The sequence below is a fragment of the Zingiber officinale genome, chromosome 4A, assembly GCF_018446385.1.
Source record: "Zingiber officinale cultivar Zhangliang chromosome 4A, Zo_v1.1, whole genome shotgun sequence".
Taxonomy (NCBI): domain Eukaryota; kingdom Viridiplantae; phylum Streptophyta; class Magnoliopsida; order Zingiberales; family Zingiberaceae; genus Zingiber; species Zingiber officinale.
Genome location: NC_055992.1, coordinates 156,512,467 through 156,527,934, shown reverse-complemented (window position 1 = coordinate 156,527,934; position 15,468 = coordinate 156,512,467). Strand labels below are relative to the sequence as shown.

The following is a 15,468-nucleotide window of genomic DNA, read 5'->3' as shown; positions in this document are numbered from 1 at the left end:
GGACACCCAAATACTTTAAAATATTTTATTTTAGGTTGTTTGTTATAAAATATTTCAAAGAAGGTTTTATTATGTCTTTTATTTAATGTTGTTCTATTTTGCACATAGCAGGCTGTTCTGCCCAGAAATATTTAGGTAGGTTATATTCATTTAACATAGTTCTAGAGGCTTCTAGTAAGGTTCTATTTTTTCTTTCTACAATTCCACTTTGTTGGGGGGTTTTAGGACATGAAAATTCGTGATGGTAGCCATTTTCAAGACAAAATTTGTTAAAATTATGATTTTTAAATTCTCCCCCATTGTCACTCCTAATTCTTTTAATTTTAAGATGTTTTTCATTTTCAATTTGTTTGCAAAAGTTTGTAAAGATTTCAAAAGTTTCGTCTTTATGTTTTAAGAATTTTACCCAAGTAAACCTAGAATAATCATCTATTATGACTAAACAGTATAAGTTTCCATTTATGGATTTGACTCCATGGGAGTCAAAAAGATCTAAGTGTAGAAGTTCTAATATTGAGTTGGTTTGTGGCTGATTTATTGGTTTGTGAGTGGATTTAGTTTGTTTACCTTGTTGACAGACATTACATATGGTTGAATCTATGTTAGGTAATTTTGGTAAGCCTCTCACTAGTTCATTTAATTTGCTTATATTTCTAAAGTTGGTGTGAGACATTCTTCTATGCCATAACCATGTTTCTTCTTTTTGTGTTAAATAACACTTAATGGAAGAAGTGGTTAAGTTGATGGCATAGATGTTGTCTTTTCTAAAACCTTTTAGGCTTATGGTAGGATTATCTAGATGTTTAATTAAACACTCTGTGGATAGAAATTTAACCTTATACCTAGTATCACATAATTGACTTATACTCAGAAGATTATATTTAAAATTTTCAACAAGTAAAACATTTATAATTATAAAGTCTATTTTTAATTCAATATTACCTATACCAATTACCTTGAGTTTGCCGTTGTTTCCAAAGGCAACTGTTCCTAAGCTTTTGTAAGTGAGTTGAGTGAACTTGGTGTGATCTCCAGTCATATGTTTGGAGCAACCACTGCCCAAAATTCACTTGGTTTCCTACAGTAAGTAGGATTTAAAGTTAGTCTTTTTATTTTTGAGCAGACATTATTTAAGTTAATTTTAAGTTTAAAATTAAAGTTTTGACATTAATTTTTAAGTTTAAAATTAAAATTTTGAAATTAATTTTTAAGTTTAAAATTAAAATTTTGAAATTAATTTTAATTAAACAAATTTAAGCCTTATTCATCTCACCCGATCTATATTGTCAATCAGGGAATCCTATAATTTTGTGAGATAAAATTGAATTTTTAATTATGGAGTTTTGGTTTAACTTGTGTTAGGTTCAGATTTAGCTTTGGTCTCCACAAATAGGCAATCTTCGGATAAACTTCTAAGCTTGGTGAGTCACATGGACGTCATTAGTAGTAACCAACCTTTCGAGGTTTTCCGAATAGTCCTATCCACGGAGCTTAGTACTAAATCTTGGTCTAACTGGTTAGGATTCATTTAAGGGTAGTTTCGGTAAGTTCCACTTGGCCAAATGCACCAGATCGAAACCATATCTTTCTAGACATGCGATGCCCAAGCTTCCCTAACGTACTATCATCCAAAAACTTCTCCAGTACCATGATTCAAGTTAAACTTGGTCTCTTTTTAACTAATCCTAATTACCCTGCCGGGTTAGTTAATTTTGGAGGTGCCAGCTATTCTGGAGCCTCCCCCTGAATTATTGACCTTTAATTTAAATTTTCGTTTTAGGTTTGTGTCTGTTTCTTTTATAGTTATAATTAACTTGGTGATAGTTTATATTTTGTTGAGTTTTAAATTTTGAATTTTTTGATTTAGGTTTGTATTTTGGTTTTTTATTTGGTTTAATCGAGTTTATATAATATACTTTTTCTTTAGGTATATAATATTGATTAAGTCCTATTTGCGTGGTCAGACACGCTTTTGGAACCCAAGCTTGATTAGTTGATTTGTATTGAGTTATTAATGACTTAAAAGTTTTATTTGAGTTCGACTTGTATCCGAGTCCGGTTTTATTATAACATGCTTTTTGATTGTTCAGGATTAAGTCAAGATTTTTTGATCTTGTTGTAAATTTTTCTAGCATTTCTTTTAAATTGTTAATATCAATTTTTAATGATAAATTCTCCTCCTTAAGTGTTAGATCTTGAGTTGGATTTGAATTTTTGATTTGTTCCTTGAGGTTTTGATTTTCCTCAAGAAGTGATTTGTTTTCATTTTCTATTTTAATTAATTTACTATTTAAACAGGAAATAATTCTAAAAAAATTTTTGTTTAAATTAAAATATACCTCATTCGGGCCTTCGGAAACGAGTACAGACTTGTGGCTTGTTTCGGTTCGTCGTCATCTTCCGACTCGTCTTCTGCTTTGGGCCATCGCGAGGTGGCTCGATGTTTCGCTCTTCTTCCTCCAATTCGTCCGAGGAGTCGTCCCACGTTTCTTTGAGGGCCTTCTTTTTGTTGGTGCTTTGTCGAACTTGTTTTGGGCATTCGTTCTTGTAGTGTCCCTTTTATTGCAGCCGAAGCAAGTCACGTTCTTTTGTTCCGAGGAAGAACTGATCTTTTGAAGGTCCTTTTGAAGCTCCTTTTTCTCCCGGTGAACATTTTTCTTACCAAGTTCACGGTGTTCTTCGTCTTCGAGTCTTGGTCGGAATCTTCTTCATATTCAGGCTTGCTCTTCTTTTCTTTGGAGGAACCTGCAAATAAAGCTATACCCTTCTCGGCTCCAGCATTAGTTTGTTCATGTAATTCTAATTCACAGAAAAGCTCGTCTAATTTTAACTTAGAAAGATTTTTAGAAATTTTGTAGGCATCTACGATTGATGCCCACAAACTATTACGTGGAAAAGCATTTAATGCGTACCTTATTAAGTCTCTATTTTCCATCTGGTGGCCTATCGCATGAAGCCCGTTGAGGATGTCCTTGATCCTCGCGTGGAGCTGATTCTCCGTTTTATATTAAGAATTTTATTTAAAAGCAGGTCTCGTTTTGTTACCTTGGCGTCGCTCGTTCCCTCGTGCAGCTCGATCAATTTGTCCCACAGCTCTTTAGCGTTTTTGTGTGGACCGACTCTGTTCAGTTCTTCTCTTGTTAATCCGCACTGTAGAGTGTTGATCGCTTTATTTTCTGTTGACGCCTTTTTCTTCAAATCGGCTGTCCAGTCTTCAGGATCCAGTATATTCCCGGAGCTGTCCACTGGAATTTTATAGGGTCTCGTAACGCTCATCCACTGGTCGAAGTCTGTTTTGAGATAAACCTCCATGCGCTTCTTCCAGTACGGAAAATCGTCCCCGTTGAAGAGTGGAGGTCGTACTGTGCTGAATCCTTCTGTCTGAGACATTTTAGTCCTGCGCATAGAAGAAAGAAAAGGAAAAATCCCAAGACTTGGTCTTGGATTAGTAGTGCGGAAGAAGAAAAATAATAGAAGTATCTAAATTGGTGTTGCACCAATTTAGATTTAATTGCAACAAAAAAAAATTCAAAGCAGGTAATAATACCAGTTTGAAATTAAACGTAAAATTGAAAACCGAAAAAATTAATTTTTCACCCCCTGTCTGATTGGTGGTTGCACCAAATCAGAGCGGTACCTGCTCTGATACCACTTGTTGGATCGTGAAACGTCGATAGAGGGGGGGGTGAATATCGATTCGAAAAACAACGAGTATAAACGCAGCGGAATAAGAAAATTGAACACAGTGTTTTTACTTCATTCGGAGCCTGTGACGACTCCTACTCGAAGGTCCGTACTCCTTGAGTACTTTCGTTGGGCAATTCACTAGCAATTCGAAATACTATTACAAATTAAGGTACAGAAATGCTAATGGAAATAAAGTGATACCGACAAGAAAATTAACCAAAGAAGAAGGAGCACTTTGTAGGGGCTTTGTTAGCGTCGCAGGAGCGTAGAGCAGCAGAGCAAGCAGTCGAAGAGTTCTCAGTTGTTTTTGAAGCTCCACCCCTGGGGCTTCTTTTATATGCTGCTCCGGGCGCCCTGGTGCGGCGTGGTAGGTCTAATCAGCGAACTCCACGTGGCGATGACTCGGCCTGGATAAAATTCACCTCCGGGCGCCCGGACCTCCTATTTCCAGAAACTTCCTTTCCTGCAAAACAGAGTTAGTCCGAGGCAAATATATATTCTGCAAAACAGATTGTTAGCACAACTAAAGTAATATGATTTAACAAAAAAAGAGTATGACTTAGATTCCGTATTTCTGAGACCGGAATCTAGTCATGATCTCGACTTAGATATCCGAAATGGATCTAAGCCGGATCGACGCCTAATGTTCCCTTCCTAGGAACGCGTCCTCGCAGTCACTCCCCTCCAGTGACTTACCTCACTTACCTGCCAGACGTCCGGTCAGCCCGTCCACCCATTTGGACTTTGTGCCAAGCGTCTGGTCAGCCTGTCGACCCGCTTGGACTTCGTGCCAGCTATCTGGTCGACCCGTTGACTTAGCTGGGCTTCATGGCAGACATCCGGTCAGCCCGTCGACCTGTCTGGACTTCGCCTGCACACTCGATCAGAGTGTTAGATCAACAATAAACATAACTTAACCTATTTGTCATTCATCAAAACCTGCGTTAAATCGTTAGTGCTAAACGCACCAACAACAAGGAGAGTGGAAGAGTTTCACATAAAGTCTATAAATTATATTTATATTATTATAATAGCAAGTAAGTGTATTTGCTGCGTTTACGATATTAGACCGTTGATATAATTATAATGGACTCGTATTATTGGGTTTTAAAATTTTTTAAAAAAACCTAATAAATAAAGATGAAAAAGACAATGAGCCTTGAAAGCTCAAGTGCACATGAGAAGAAAAATTTTTAAAAAAAAAGTGAAAAAGAAAAATGAGATTTCCATTTCAACGTGTAATGAAAAAGAAAACAATTTTTTTTTTGTTATTTTTCTTTTTCCTCCACCACGTTTTCCACTCTCCCCAGTCACTCATCCCACCAACTCCATTACTCCATTAAGTTCATGGTTGCCAATGTTTTTTGACTCTTTGGATATTTTGGGATTTTTTTTTTTCCTTTTGTGTTTTGAAGAAGAGTTACGGCAACCACACTTTTTGGGAGTTTTGCTGAATTCGGACAGCAAGCACTTTCCTTTATATTCGACAGCCACATTTTTCTTATTCTCCCTTAAGAGAGAAGTACGGATAGAAAACTTCTCCTTGGTGGTGTGTGAGTGTGTTTTTCAGATAGGAGGTTTTTCTTCTTTTCGGATCAAGAAGAAGATAGAGATCTTCTATCTATCAAAAAGTCTCATCTCTTTATTGTTGCTTCTCCTCTTCAAGAAGTATTGTTACCGTCCATCTTCTTGTAGAATTTTGGAAGGTGTAGCCTCTTGTTGAGGGCTATTAGACATCCCCTTATGAAGGGATAATTGGCCAACCTTTTCCTCACCTTCAAGGAAGATGTTTTGACCGTCTTGATGAAAAATGACACTTGATCTCTAGTACGATCAGGTGTTGGAAAGAGGACTCCGATCGTGGACTAGATTAGACGAAGGAAGTACAAGCTCGTGATAATCAACAAAGAGTTATTTTACTACAACCGGAATAGTTGGAGTTATCCCCAAACACAGGTTATTTGGAAGGTTTGTTTATGCTTGTACTATGATTTGTATGTATATTGATACATACATTAATAGTTTTATTTAGGTTATGCTTAAATGATCTAATATATTTATTTTAGATAGTTTAACATGTCTAAATAAAATGATTAAATTAGCATTATATGAATCAATCACATGATAGTTTATCTTTGTTATGCTTATAGAATCTTACTTAAATGGTTAGATTGTAATGCATGCTTAGATAAAGATCATACTTATATTTATTTAAAAATCCATATGGATACTCCTTTGATTTAATTGTTAAATTATAAATAAAATTTTAAATTTTCATTGCACATAGGAGTATAGAAATATGATATCTGAATTTCGAATTCAGTTACAACAGTATATGTTTTGGGGATTGAAGAAAGTTTTGTGTTAGTAGTACATTGTGGAGAAAAATATAAATGAGATATATTAATATTCTGGAATGAAATACGAATATTATGTCATTTTGGTAATGTAAATATCGTGAATTCATTTAATTTATTATTGTATTCAAATTTAGAAATCTGATAAATATATTGGTAAAATATGATATAGGATCATTTTTTAATGAGTTCAAATATGATATTAGAAGTGATAAACAATCAGAAATGGTTATTAACTGCTTCTAAAGGTATGCATTATAAGCGGTTAAATGGTTTAAACCACCCATTCTTTTTATCACTTCGGTTGCCCTTAGCAACACCAACCTCTACAATGGTTGGAAAACCAGTGCAATAGGTTTAGTAGTTGTTGGTAAATGTTGTCATAGGCCTTTTATAAGTTATAACTACTTTTAAGACCTTTTTTTTTTGTGGTGAAGGTCATACACTAATGGAGATATCTTTCATTTTTTAAATCCATGATCTTTTTCATGTATTTTCAATATAGGACTTTAATTGTATTATCAATAATTCTCCTCTTAAACGAAGCAATATCATTACTCTCATAGTGCGGACCCCCTCTCAAGAATTTGGTTAGTTTTGACTTGATCCGGACGTCCCCTCAACTTAGTTCAAGGTCACCACACATAATATTTGATTTGGATCATAACTCTAATACCACTTGTTAGAACAAAAAAAATTTACATATCTCTATAATGATATTATATTATACACTTTGGGTCTAAACACTCATAGATTTGTTTTTAAGTTCTACCCAAAAGGTCTCAAACCAATGGAGATATACTTCATCTTTTAAACTTATAATTTTGTCCATGTATTTCAATATGAGACTTTGATTGTATTCCCAACATGTAAGAATGTTAAATATTATGATGAAGTGAGATCACAAATGATTCTTAGACTTTGAGTCATAGATAAGCATCAGAGATTGATAGATCATTGTTTCAACTAAAACTAAAGGCTAAGATTGAAATTTTTAAATTTAAATTGATTTTCAACTTCTTAAATTTGAATTTTAGATTTTTGAATTGGGAAAATCGATCTAAAATTTTTAAAAATTGTAACTTATATTTTTCAAAAAGTATTTTTAAGTTTATAAAGTTGAATAATTCGATTTTATAGTGTATATATATATTTTTAAATTTTTTAAATTAGTTCCCGATTGAAATCGGGGTTATGCCAATTTTACGTGGCAAAAGATGATTTAGTCGTTCTCAGAATCTCAGCCTCCTCGTTAATTCATTGTTAAATTAATATAGAAGAAATAAATAGTATAGATGGTCAAAATATGAAAACATACATGCTCGGACTATACATAAAGTTGTTATCTAATCATGTAATTATGCTCCTAAATGTACATTATGTGTGCAGGTATTAAAAAAAATGACATGTATTAGAATAATAAAAATATAAGTAGGTTTACCAGTGGGCGGTTGTTGAAATTTCTCATAACCCGTGATCATGAGTCAATAATTGTTGCATGGTTACGCTTGACCATGCATTATGTATCCCAAAGTACGAAACAATAGCAATCAATTACCAAGTAAAAGAACACGACGTCATTCTTCTTCTTTTTTTTTATCTTCGACGAGTCCCTGTCTCCTTTGTCCATTATAGTAAACAAGTCAAAGAGAATAAAGGATTTATTATTATTATTTTTATATTCCAAATATCATGATCCCACGGAAAATATTTAATTGACTATGAAGATAAATTTAACGGGCAGTTACTATTTTAGGATTATCTTTCCAGAGGAAATTAATTTCACGATGCACAAATTAGTAATAACAATTCACTATTTATTCATTCTTTTTTAAACGGTAAAAACGTCATCTCGACAATCCTCCAAGATAAGTCCTTCAAAGGAACGTAAATCATGTGCCTTTTCGACCAATAACAATAAAACATGTAAGAGATTAAGGTAATTAGTGAAATTTTCCGTACTCACTAAAAATCAATCTTAAATATATTGATAGCAACATTGTTATATGAATCAACATTGTCAATTCATGCAGGCACTATTAATTCATTAATCGTCACATCAACGACTTCCTTAAAATTAATTTCACGGATATAAAGAAAGGTAAATATAGATATATAATTAAAAAATATGGAATCGCCACATCAGCGACCCCCTAGAGCCGGTCCCACGGATATGTAGGGAGGTAAATGCAGATACACAGGTGGAAAGCGCATAGCGAAGACGTTAACCCCAGGCAGTGACACCCCGGGGATCGACCCCTGGACCTTTCAGCCACATAACCATACACTCCCCATCTGTGCTACGCCCTAAGGACGGTAAATGTAGATATACAATTGAAAGCGCATGACAGAGATACTAATCTCAGATCATGACATCCCGAGAATTGAATCCTAGACCTCTCGATCACAAGATCATGCACCCCTAACTGTATTACGTCCTGATGGCACTATTAATTCATTCTTTGATAGTACTTTTAATGCTCTAAAAATTGACATAATTGATACTTACATATGTATAATTGATGCAATAAATAATGAGGTCGAGCCAGGTCAAAAAGCCTTCCCATAGTTTTGTGCAAAGTGTGAGCCGTCGGTCCTCTGTTCTCCTCGCGTCGTCGCCACTGGACCGTCCTCGTCGTCTCCGAGCGCCTCTCACCGTTGGTCGCCATCTCCTTCCTTCTCCTCGCTGACGTTGGCTTCCCCTCCTATTCCTCATCTCCTCTGCCCTTCTCCTCTCGCCTTTGACTTCTCTCGCTGTCGCCTTTGCCAGAGATGCCGACGTCGCCTCCCTCTCCTTACATGCGATGGCACAGCATATATCTCTCTTTTCCTTTGTCCATAGCCGTCGTCGGCAGTCTTCACGCGCCGCCAGCCCTTCGCGGCAGCATCCACACGCTGCAGTCGCTCTGCCGACGACCTCCACGCACCGCAAGCCCTTCGCAGTAGCCTCTACGCGTTGTCGGCAGTCCATGCGCCGACTCCGCCCCGGTTCCGATTTTGTGTCGTTGTAAGTCGACCCCTATGTCGATCCAATTTGTGTGTCGTGTTCCGACTTTTGGATCGTCATTGTGTTCCAGCTTGTGATCCGCAGTCGTATGCCGGAATGTGTATCTTGGGTCTAGTCTTCTTGTTGTTGTTATTTTTCGGTCGGCGTGTAGATATATTATCTCGGCATGCGTGCCAAAGTCATATCCCAACCTGCAGTTCGTCTTCCAACTTCGTGCCGCATCCGGCTCCACGTCGTCAGATCCAGCCCAATATCCTGATCGGGTGTCGTCTACTCTTTTAGGTCGCGACAACTCAAGCAGCGTCTCATTCGAGGGCACCCCCTAGGCCAGGGTACGTTTTCCGTACTCGCCCCTTATTTATTTCATAATTATATTATTAGCCTGTTGCTCATATATCCGTTGAATCCGCCTCGAACCTCGGGGTACCAGGGACCGGGGGGACCCGGTCGCTGGCTGTAGGTAGCGTTGACCAGAAGACTTTGAAGACTTGGTCAACACGGAAGTCATCTCAGCACATTCCTCCTCCGGGACATCACGACTCGATCAACATTCCATCCACCTCATCCGGTGGTCCATCCGACACAGCTTCCAGGATGGATATCAAATAGTTGATTAAATAATATATATATTTTAAATTTTTTTAAAAGGAATCTATTAATTACTTTTATTTATGTTAGAAGTAGACTATATGAAAATTTAATTTATTTTTTTAATTATATATATAATTAATTTATTAATTATATATGTATAAAAAATTATTAGTGTAGAAAATATTGAAGTTACGGATACTATGAGAGAGACCGAGATTATAAAATCGAATCCAAATTTTACCATGGTCAAGCAGCATGCTCGGTGTGAACGCCACCCACATCGCCACCCGTCCGTCTCCGTGCCGGCCGCTGCAAACAATTAGCGTACGCTCACTTCCAACTGGCCAGCGTGTCGTCTCAGATTTGGCCCTTCTCCTCCCATCCCTTTTGCCAGTGGGAACGAACGCGGCGGCCCCGTGGAAAAACCAACGCACGCACGCCATTAATTACCTCCGCCCCTCTCCTATAAGTATCCATCCGCTACGCCTCTGCTCAGCAGGTCTGCATCGCGACAGAGACGTATTGCTCGCTCCGCAGCACTAGATGGTAATAAAGATTCTTCTCCTTCTTCTTCGTTGAATATTCCTTTCAGTTTCCTCACACTTGTTGCTTCTTCTTCGATCACGTTTTCCATGACAACGACTGAAAACCAGCAGTGGGCTTTTTGGGGGGGGGTTACGCCTTCATTTAGTCATTTCAATCCAAAAGAGTCAGCCAGGTCTGGAGCGTCTCGATGCCCATCGTTATCAATTATCATTGACCAGGACGGAACGATTTTAATCGGGGTTAACAAACTCTGGTTAGCCCAGCTGTATAACTTAGCGAGATCCGATAATAGCGGGCGATATATCCGGCACACCAAGGATTGAAACAGCGGTGTAACGCACCGGCTCGTGCGCTCCTCGCTTTCGTCGCCTTTGTTCGCTCAGTCGTGACGCTTAAAATTCCACCCCACACTTTCGCTCCTCTCGCTCTGGAACTCCGCCGCAGCGGCGAATTGTGGAGGCTACGTCGCTTTCTTTCTTCGCACTTGGAAGTCGAGGAAGAATCGATCAGCTGTATGTGCTCGCATTTTTTTTTTTTTTTTGCTTTCCTCCGTGAATTCGAAAGGATTGGCTGGTTAATCCTTTTCTCTTTTAAGCCGCCGCTTTGGTCTTTACCTTAAAGATTGACTTTTGAAAGAAAGCACCTGATGCCTCTTCTATTCTCTGCACTTGGTGTGTGTATTTGATTTTGGATACGGTGGGTTTTTGTTATATAGCTGATGCAGGGGGGTGTATTATGATAGGCGTGGATGGTTTTGTTATCTGATTGCTAGGTTGAGGTTTCTGGCTTTTGAGGTCCACGCTGATGATGCTGCTGTGTTGAATTGTTAATTGGATTAGTAGCATTCTTCTGCCGTTTGTAGAAGTTTATATTTTTCTTTGTTATCGTTGATTGTTATTGAAATCTATCACTTTTTAACACGGGCAAGAACTCGTTGCAAGAGTAGATGCTTGATAAAATGTTCCCATGGAAATTCGGAAATAACAGCCTAGATGCGTCTATGATCTGTAAAAGGAGGGGACATCGAAGGGATTAAATAAAAGCAATGTCGAAGGTGCCAGCTTACTATGCTGGTAAAGACCGTGAATGTTGTTTCCAAGTCATGGGTTCAGAACTTGGAAGGAAAAAGATGGAGAGCAGAGAGCACAACTGATATAGATGGATTTCTCATGGCAGATTAACCTATACTGCAGGGCACTTTTCTCTAACCCATCACACCAAAAGCCAACGCTGTGTTGTGATAGCAGATAGCAGGACATTTTTCTCTAATCCATATGTTCTTTTGCCATCTTAGATTAATACAAGTTGGTGAACTATGAGCGGTTCACTATTTTATTTTTCTATCAAAAAAAAAGTTTGTTGATTGTCAGTTTCTTTTTCTCTATCCTTTTTTGTATTAAACCCCATGAACTGAACTTTTGACAACATTGATACTTTATCTTAGGTTATTTATCTCAGTGCCTAAAGTTTAGCAACTTCCTTAAAGCAGGTCATGGAAGACTACAGAGATAAATACACCAAGGATGGGACAACAGATATCCATGGCCAACCAGCTCTGAAGAAGGAAACTGGAAATTGGAGGGCTTGTCCCTACATACTTGGTACATTTTATGATTTACTATAATAATATCTACGGTTAGTATGGATAATCTAACTAACTTCTCCAAATACTTATCTCAGCAAATGAATGCTGTGAGAGGCTGGCATACTATGGCATGAGTACCAATCTAGTAAACTACATGAAAAATCGGCTCAACCAAGTGAATGCTACTGCTGCAAACAATGTCACTAACTGGTCTGGTACGTGCTATATTATGCCACTTCTCGGGGCATTTATAGCTGATGCCTACTTAGGAAGATATTGGACAATTTCCAGCTTCATGATCATCTATATATTGGTAAGGAATTCAAATTCTTCTGGATAAACATATAATAGACACCACTAATCTTTTACTTCACTACAGGGTTTGGTATTACTGACTATGACGGCATCAGTGAAAGGTCTGAAAGCTCCTTGCAGTAATGGTGTTTGTCATCCAACAAAAGCACAAACCGCAGCAGTCTTTATAGCACTTTATCTTATTGCATTGGGTACAGGAGGGATCAAACCATGTGTCTCTTCTTTTGGTGCTGACCAGTTTGATGAATCTGATGAATCAGAGAAGAAGAGAAAAAGTTCATTCTTCAATTGGTTCTACTTCTCCATTAACATAGGAGCCCTGATTGCTGCTTCTGTGCTAGTTTGGATTCAGATGAATGTTGGATGGGGATGGGGTTTCGGAATCCCTGCAGTGGCAATGGCCGTTGCAGTTATAAGCTTTTTCTGGGGCACAAGATTGTATAGGCACCAAAAACCTGGAGGAAGTCCTCTGACACGTATTGCTCAGGTTATTTTTGCATCTGTAAGGAAGGCAGGAGTGAAGGTACCTGCTGACAAGTCACTATTATATGAAATTACAGTAAAAGAATCAGCCATAGAAGGTAGCCGTAAGCTTAAACACACAGACCAATTAACGTGAGTACACTGGAACACTTTCTGCTTGTTATAAATATGGAATTGATAAATTTGCTGTTCTGCTCTTTCTGCTTGCAATTGATACAGAATTGATATGATGCCTGTCTACAGTTAGTAGTCGCTCCAAGCCTTTGATGTTTGATTAAAGTTTTCATTGGGATTCATTAGGTTTTTTTTTTTGCTTTTATTAAAATGACTGTTGTTGAGCTGTTACAGTTCTGTTCTAGACTTGATAAATCAATAAGTTAGACATTTCTATTTATGATAGAATGTATAAAGAAAAGTTCCTGAATCTTGAAATCCTTCTCTAAATACTCTTTTGAACAAGTGGAAATTTTCCAATTGTTAGTTTCTTTATCTGGTTCCTACATACTGTTATCTGTTGTAGGATACAAGAGAATGCTTTCCTGTTCATCGCAATCTTTTCATAGGTTGTGCTGATTAAAAATTGTATATAATCTTTCATGATTTTAGAACTCGTGATCTGTTAACATAATCCATGAGACAAATTATAGATTGGACAAGATAGTTGTTTACTTGAATCAAAGATGATGGTCTTATGTTGTGTAGAAATGCATCACAAGATACTGACAATATTGTATGTTGTATAGACTAATAACTAAATGAATTATGCTTGTCAGTAAGGGAACCACAATCCTGCAAATTTATGAACAAGTTTTTGGCTACTAATATGTTTAAATATTACAACTTTATTAATTATGCATAATTTGTCTCCTAATCTGCTACATACACAACCTAAGGTAGCAGAAAACAGGATGACTACTATGGAAATACTTATTTTGGATGTTTTGAAGTATAATGGTTCTATGTTAATCCTACAATGCCTGAGTTGATCAAGTTTGATTAAACTTTCACAAACTGATTATTACTTCTTTCTGCAATGTCTGGATGTCTATACCTTGTAATTATTTTTCCATTCCTTATTTAGAAAAATTGTTCATTTTACCCAACTTAATTTTCCTTAATAAGCATCCTATGTTTGCATTTTATAAAAATTTCCTCGTTCAGCTTCCTTGACAAGGCTGCGGTAGAGACTGAAGAAGACAAGAACAAGGGTCCAGTGAATCCATGGAGACTTTGTACAGTCACCCAAATTGAGGAGCTGAAGAGTGTTCTCCGACTTCTTCCTATATGGGCAAGTGGCATTATTTTCTCAACTGTCTACAGCCAGATGAGCACCATGTTTGTCCTCCAAGGCAACACTCTGGATCCCCATATGGGCCCCCACTTCAAGATACCATCGGCTTCTCTCTCCATCTTTGATACCATTAGTGTAATTGTGTGGGTTCCAATTTATGATCGTTTTTTAGTACCATTCGTGCGGAAACTCACTGGCCGGGATCGCGGCTTCACCCAGCTGACGCGCATGGGCATTGGTCTTTTCATCTCCATCTTTTCAATGTTGGCAGCTGGTATTCTCGAGGTTGTTAGGCTGCAAGTTGTGGCACGGCACAACTTATACAATGACAAAGATGACTATGTTCCCATCTCAATATTCTGGCAAGTGCCTCAATACTTCATCATAGGGGCCGCCGAAGTGTTCACCTTCATCGGGCAACTGGAATTCTTCTACGACCAAGCACCTGACGCAATGCGGAGCATGTGCTCAGCCCTATCGCTTACCACCGTTGCACTTGGAAACTACCTGAGTACCTTGCTTGTTACAATCGTCACATCCATTACTACAAAGAATGGAAAACTCGGATGGATTCCTGACAATCTTAATCAAGGCCATCTGGATTACTTCTTTTGGCTTTTGGCAATTCTCAGTGTGCTAAACTTACTCGTGTATCTAGTGATTGCAAAGTTCTATACCTACAAAAACACAGTAGAGGATGCAGATACGAAAGGTGATGCCATCGAGCCATGAATAAGGCAGTATGCCAAGCTGTAGAAGTCTATATGGTAGATCAGTCAGTATCGCACCTCTACTGGGTACTTTTATTTATTTGATAAACCTTTTAAAGAAAGGTATATTGCAATTACTGAGTTGTTCTTGTGGTTAGTAATCCTGTGAATATAATTATGCTGCTCTTTTAGTACTTTGAACATCTCTGGTTATTTGAATGATTTACATTAAACAATGCTATTCACTTTTTCTGTTGGCAATTGTTAACATGGGGAATGCTAAAGAACTTGTATTAGCCTTTTAAGGGAGTTTACAACTTTGAACAGTGGAAGGTTATGGAATGAATGGGCCATCATCTAGTTTAAATCATCTAGCAAAGGATGTTTCCGACGCTTATAAATGTGTATATGATTGTTCTTTGATATTACTCCCAAAATCTTTCCACAAGTCCTACTGATGAGGACCTTGTCTCTTTCAACATTGTTCTGGTTGTGAATTGGATGTGGGATCAGTGCTCCTGTCAATTCGTTTCTAGGTCAAAACGGAGGAGGTAAATTATGAGTGACTATTAGCCATTAATACAGATGATCAAGGTACGGGGGAAGACATGTTTAGATGCGTCAAGTTTCAACTCCAAGACCTCATGTGGTAACATCCATGCCTCAATCACTGCATCGTCTCGAGGAGACAGGATGTAAGATCAAATATGGTGCTAGCTAGAGGGGATGAATGACACAAATAATGAGGCGTATTTCTTTTAAAATTGAGTAGTGGTTAATCAATCATGATGGTAGGACGAATTATCGCCCTAGAGAGCTGAATAACAGAAATAATGAAAAAACATTGTCTCTTCTGACATCTCTAGTTGTTAATTAGCCATGGTTGTAAATCAAAT

At 37.6% G+C, this 15,468-nt stretch overlaps 1 protein-coding gene across 2 annotated transcripts; it reads left to right on the top strand.

The window, feature by feature from the left end:
• The first annotated feature begins 10,059 nt into the window (after positions 1-10,059).
• Positions 10,060-14,766, top strand: LOC121971827 (protein NRT1/ PTR FAMILY 8.1-like). 2 transcript variants are annotated; one of them, XM_042523280.1, is made up of 5 exons: positions 10,060-10,188; positions 11,678-11,789; positions 11,869-12,086; positions 12,153-12,703; positions 13,733-14,766. In XM_042523280.1, the coding sequence occupies exons 1-5, from the start codon at positions 10,186-10,188 to the stop codon at positions 14,592-14,594; spliced, it is 1,746 nt and encodes a 581-aa protein (XP_042379214.1). In that variant the 5' UTR covers positions 10,060-10,185; the 3' UTR covers positions 14,595-14,766. The 2 variants fall into 2 exon arrangements, with proteins under 2 accessions (XP_042379214.1, XP_042379217.1); XM_042523283.1 differs by lacking the exon at positions 10,060-10,188 and adding an exon at positions 10,298-10,700.
• The last annotated feature ends 702 nt before the right edge of the window (positions 14,767-15,468 follow it).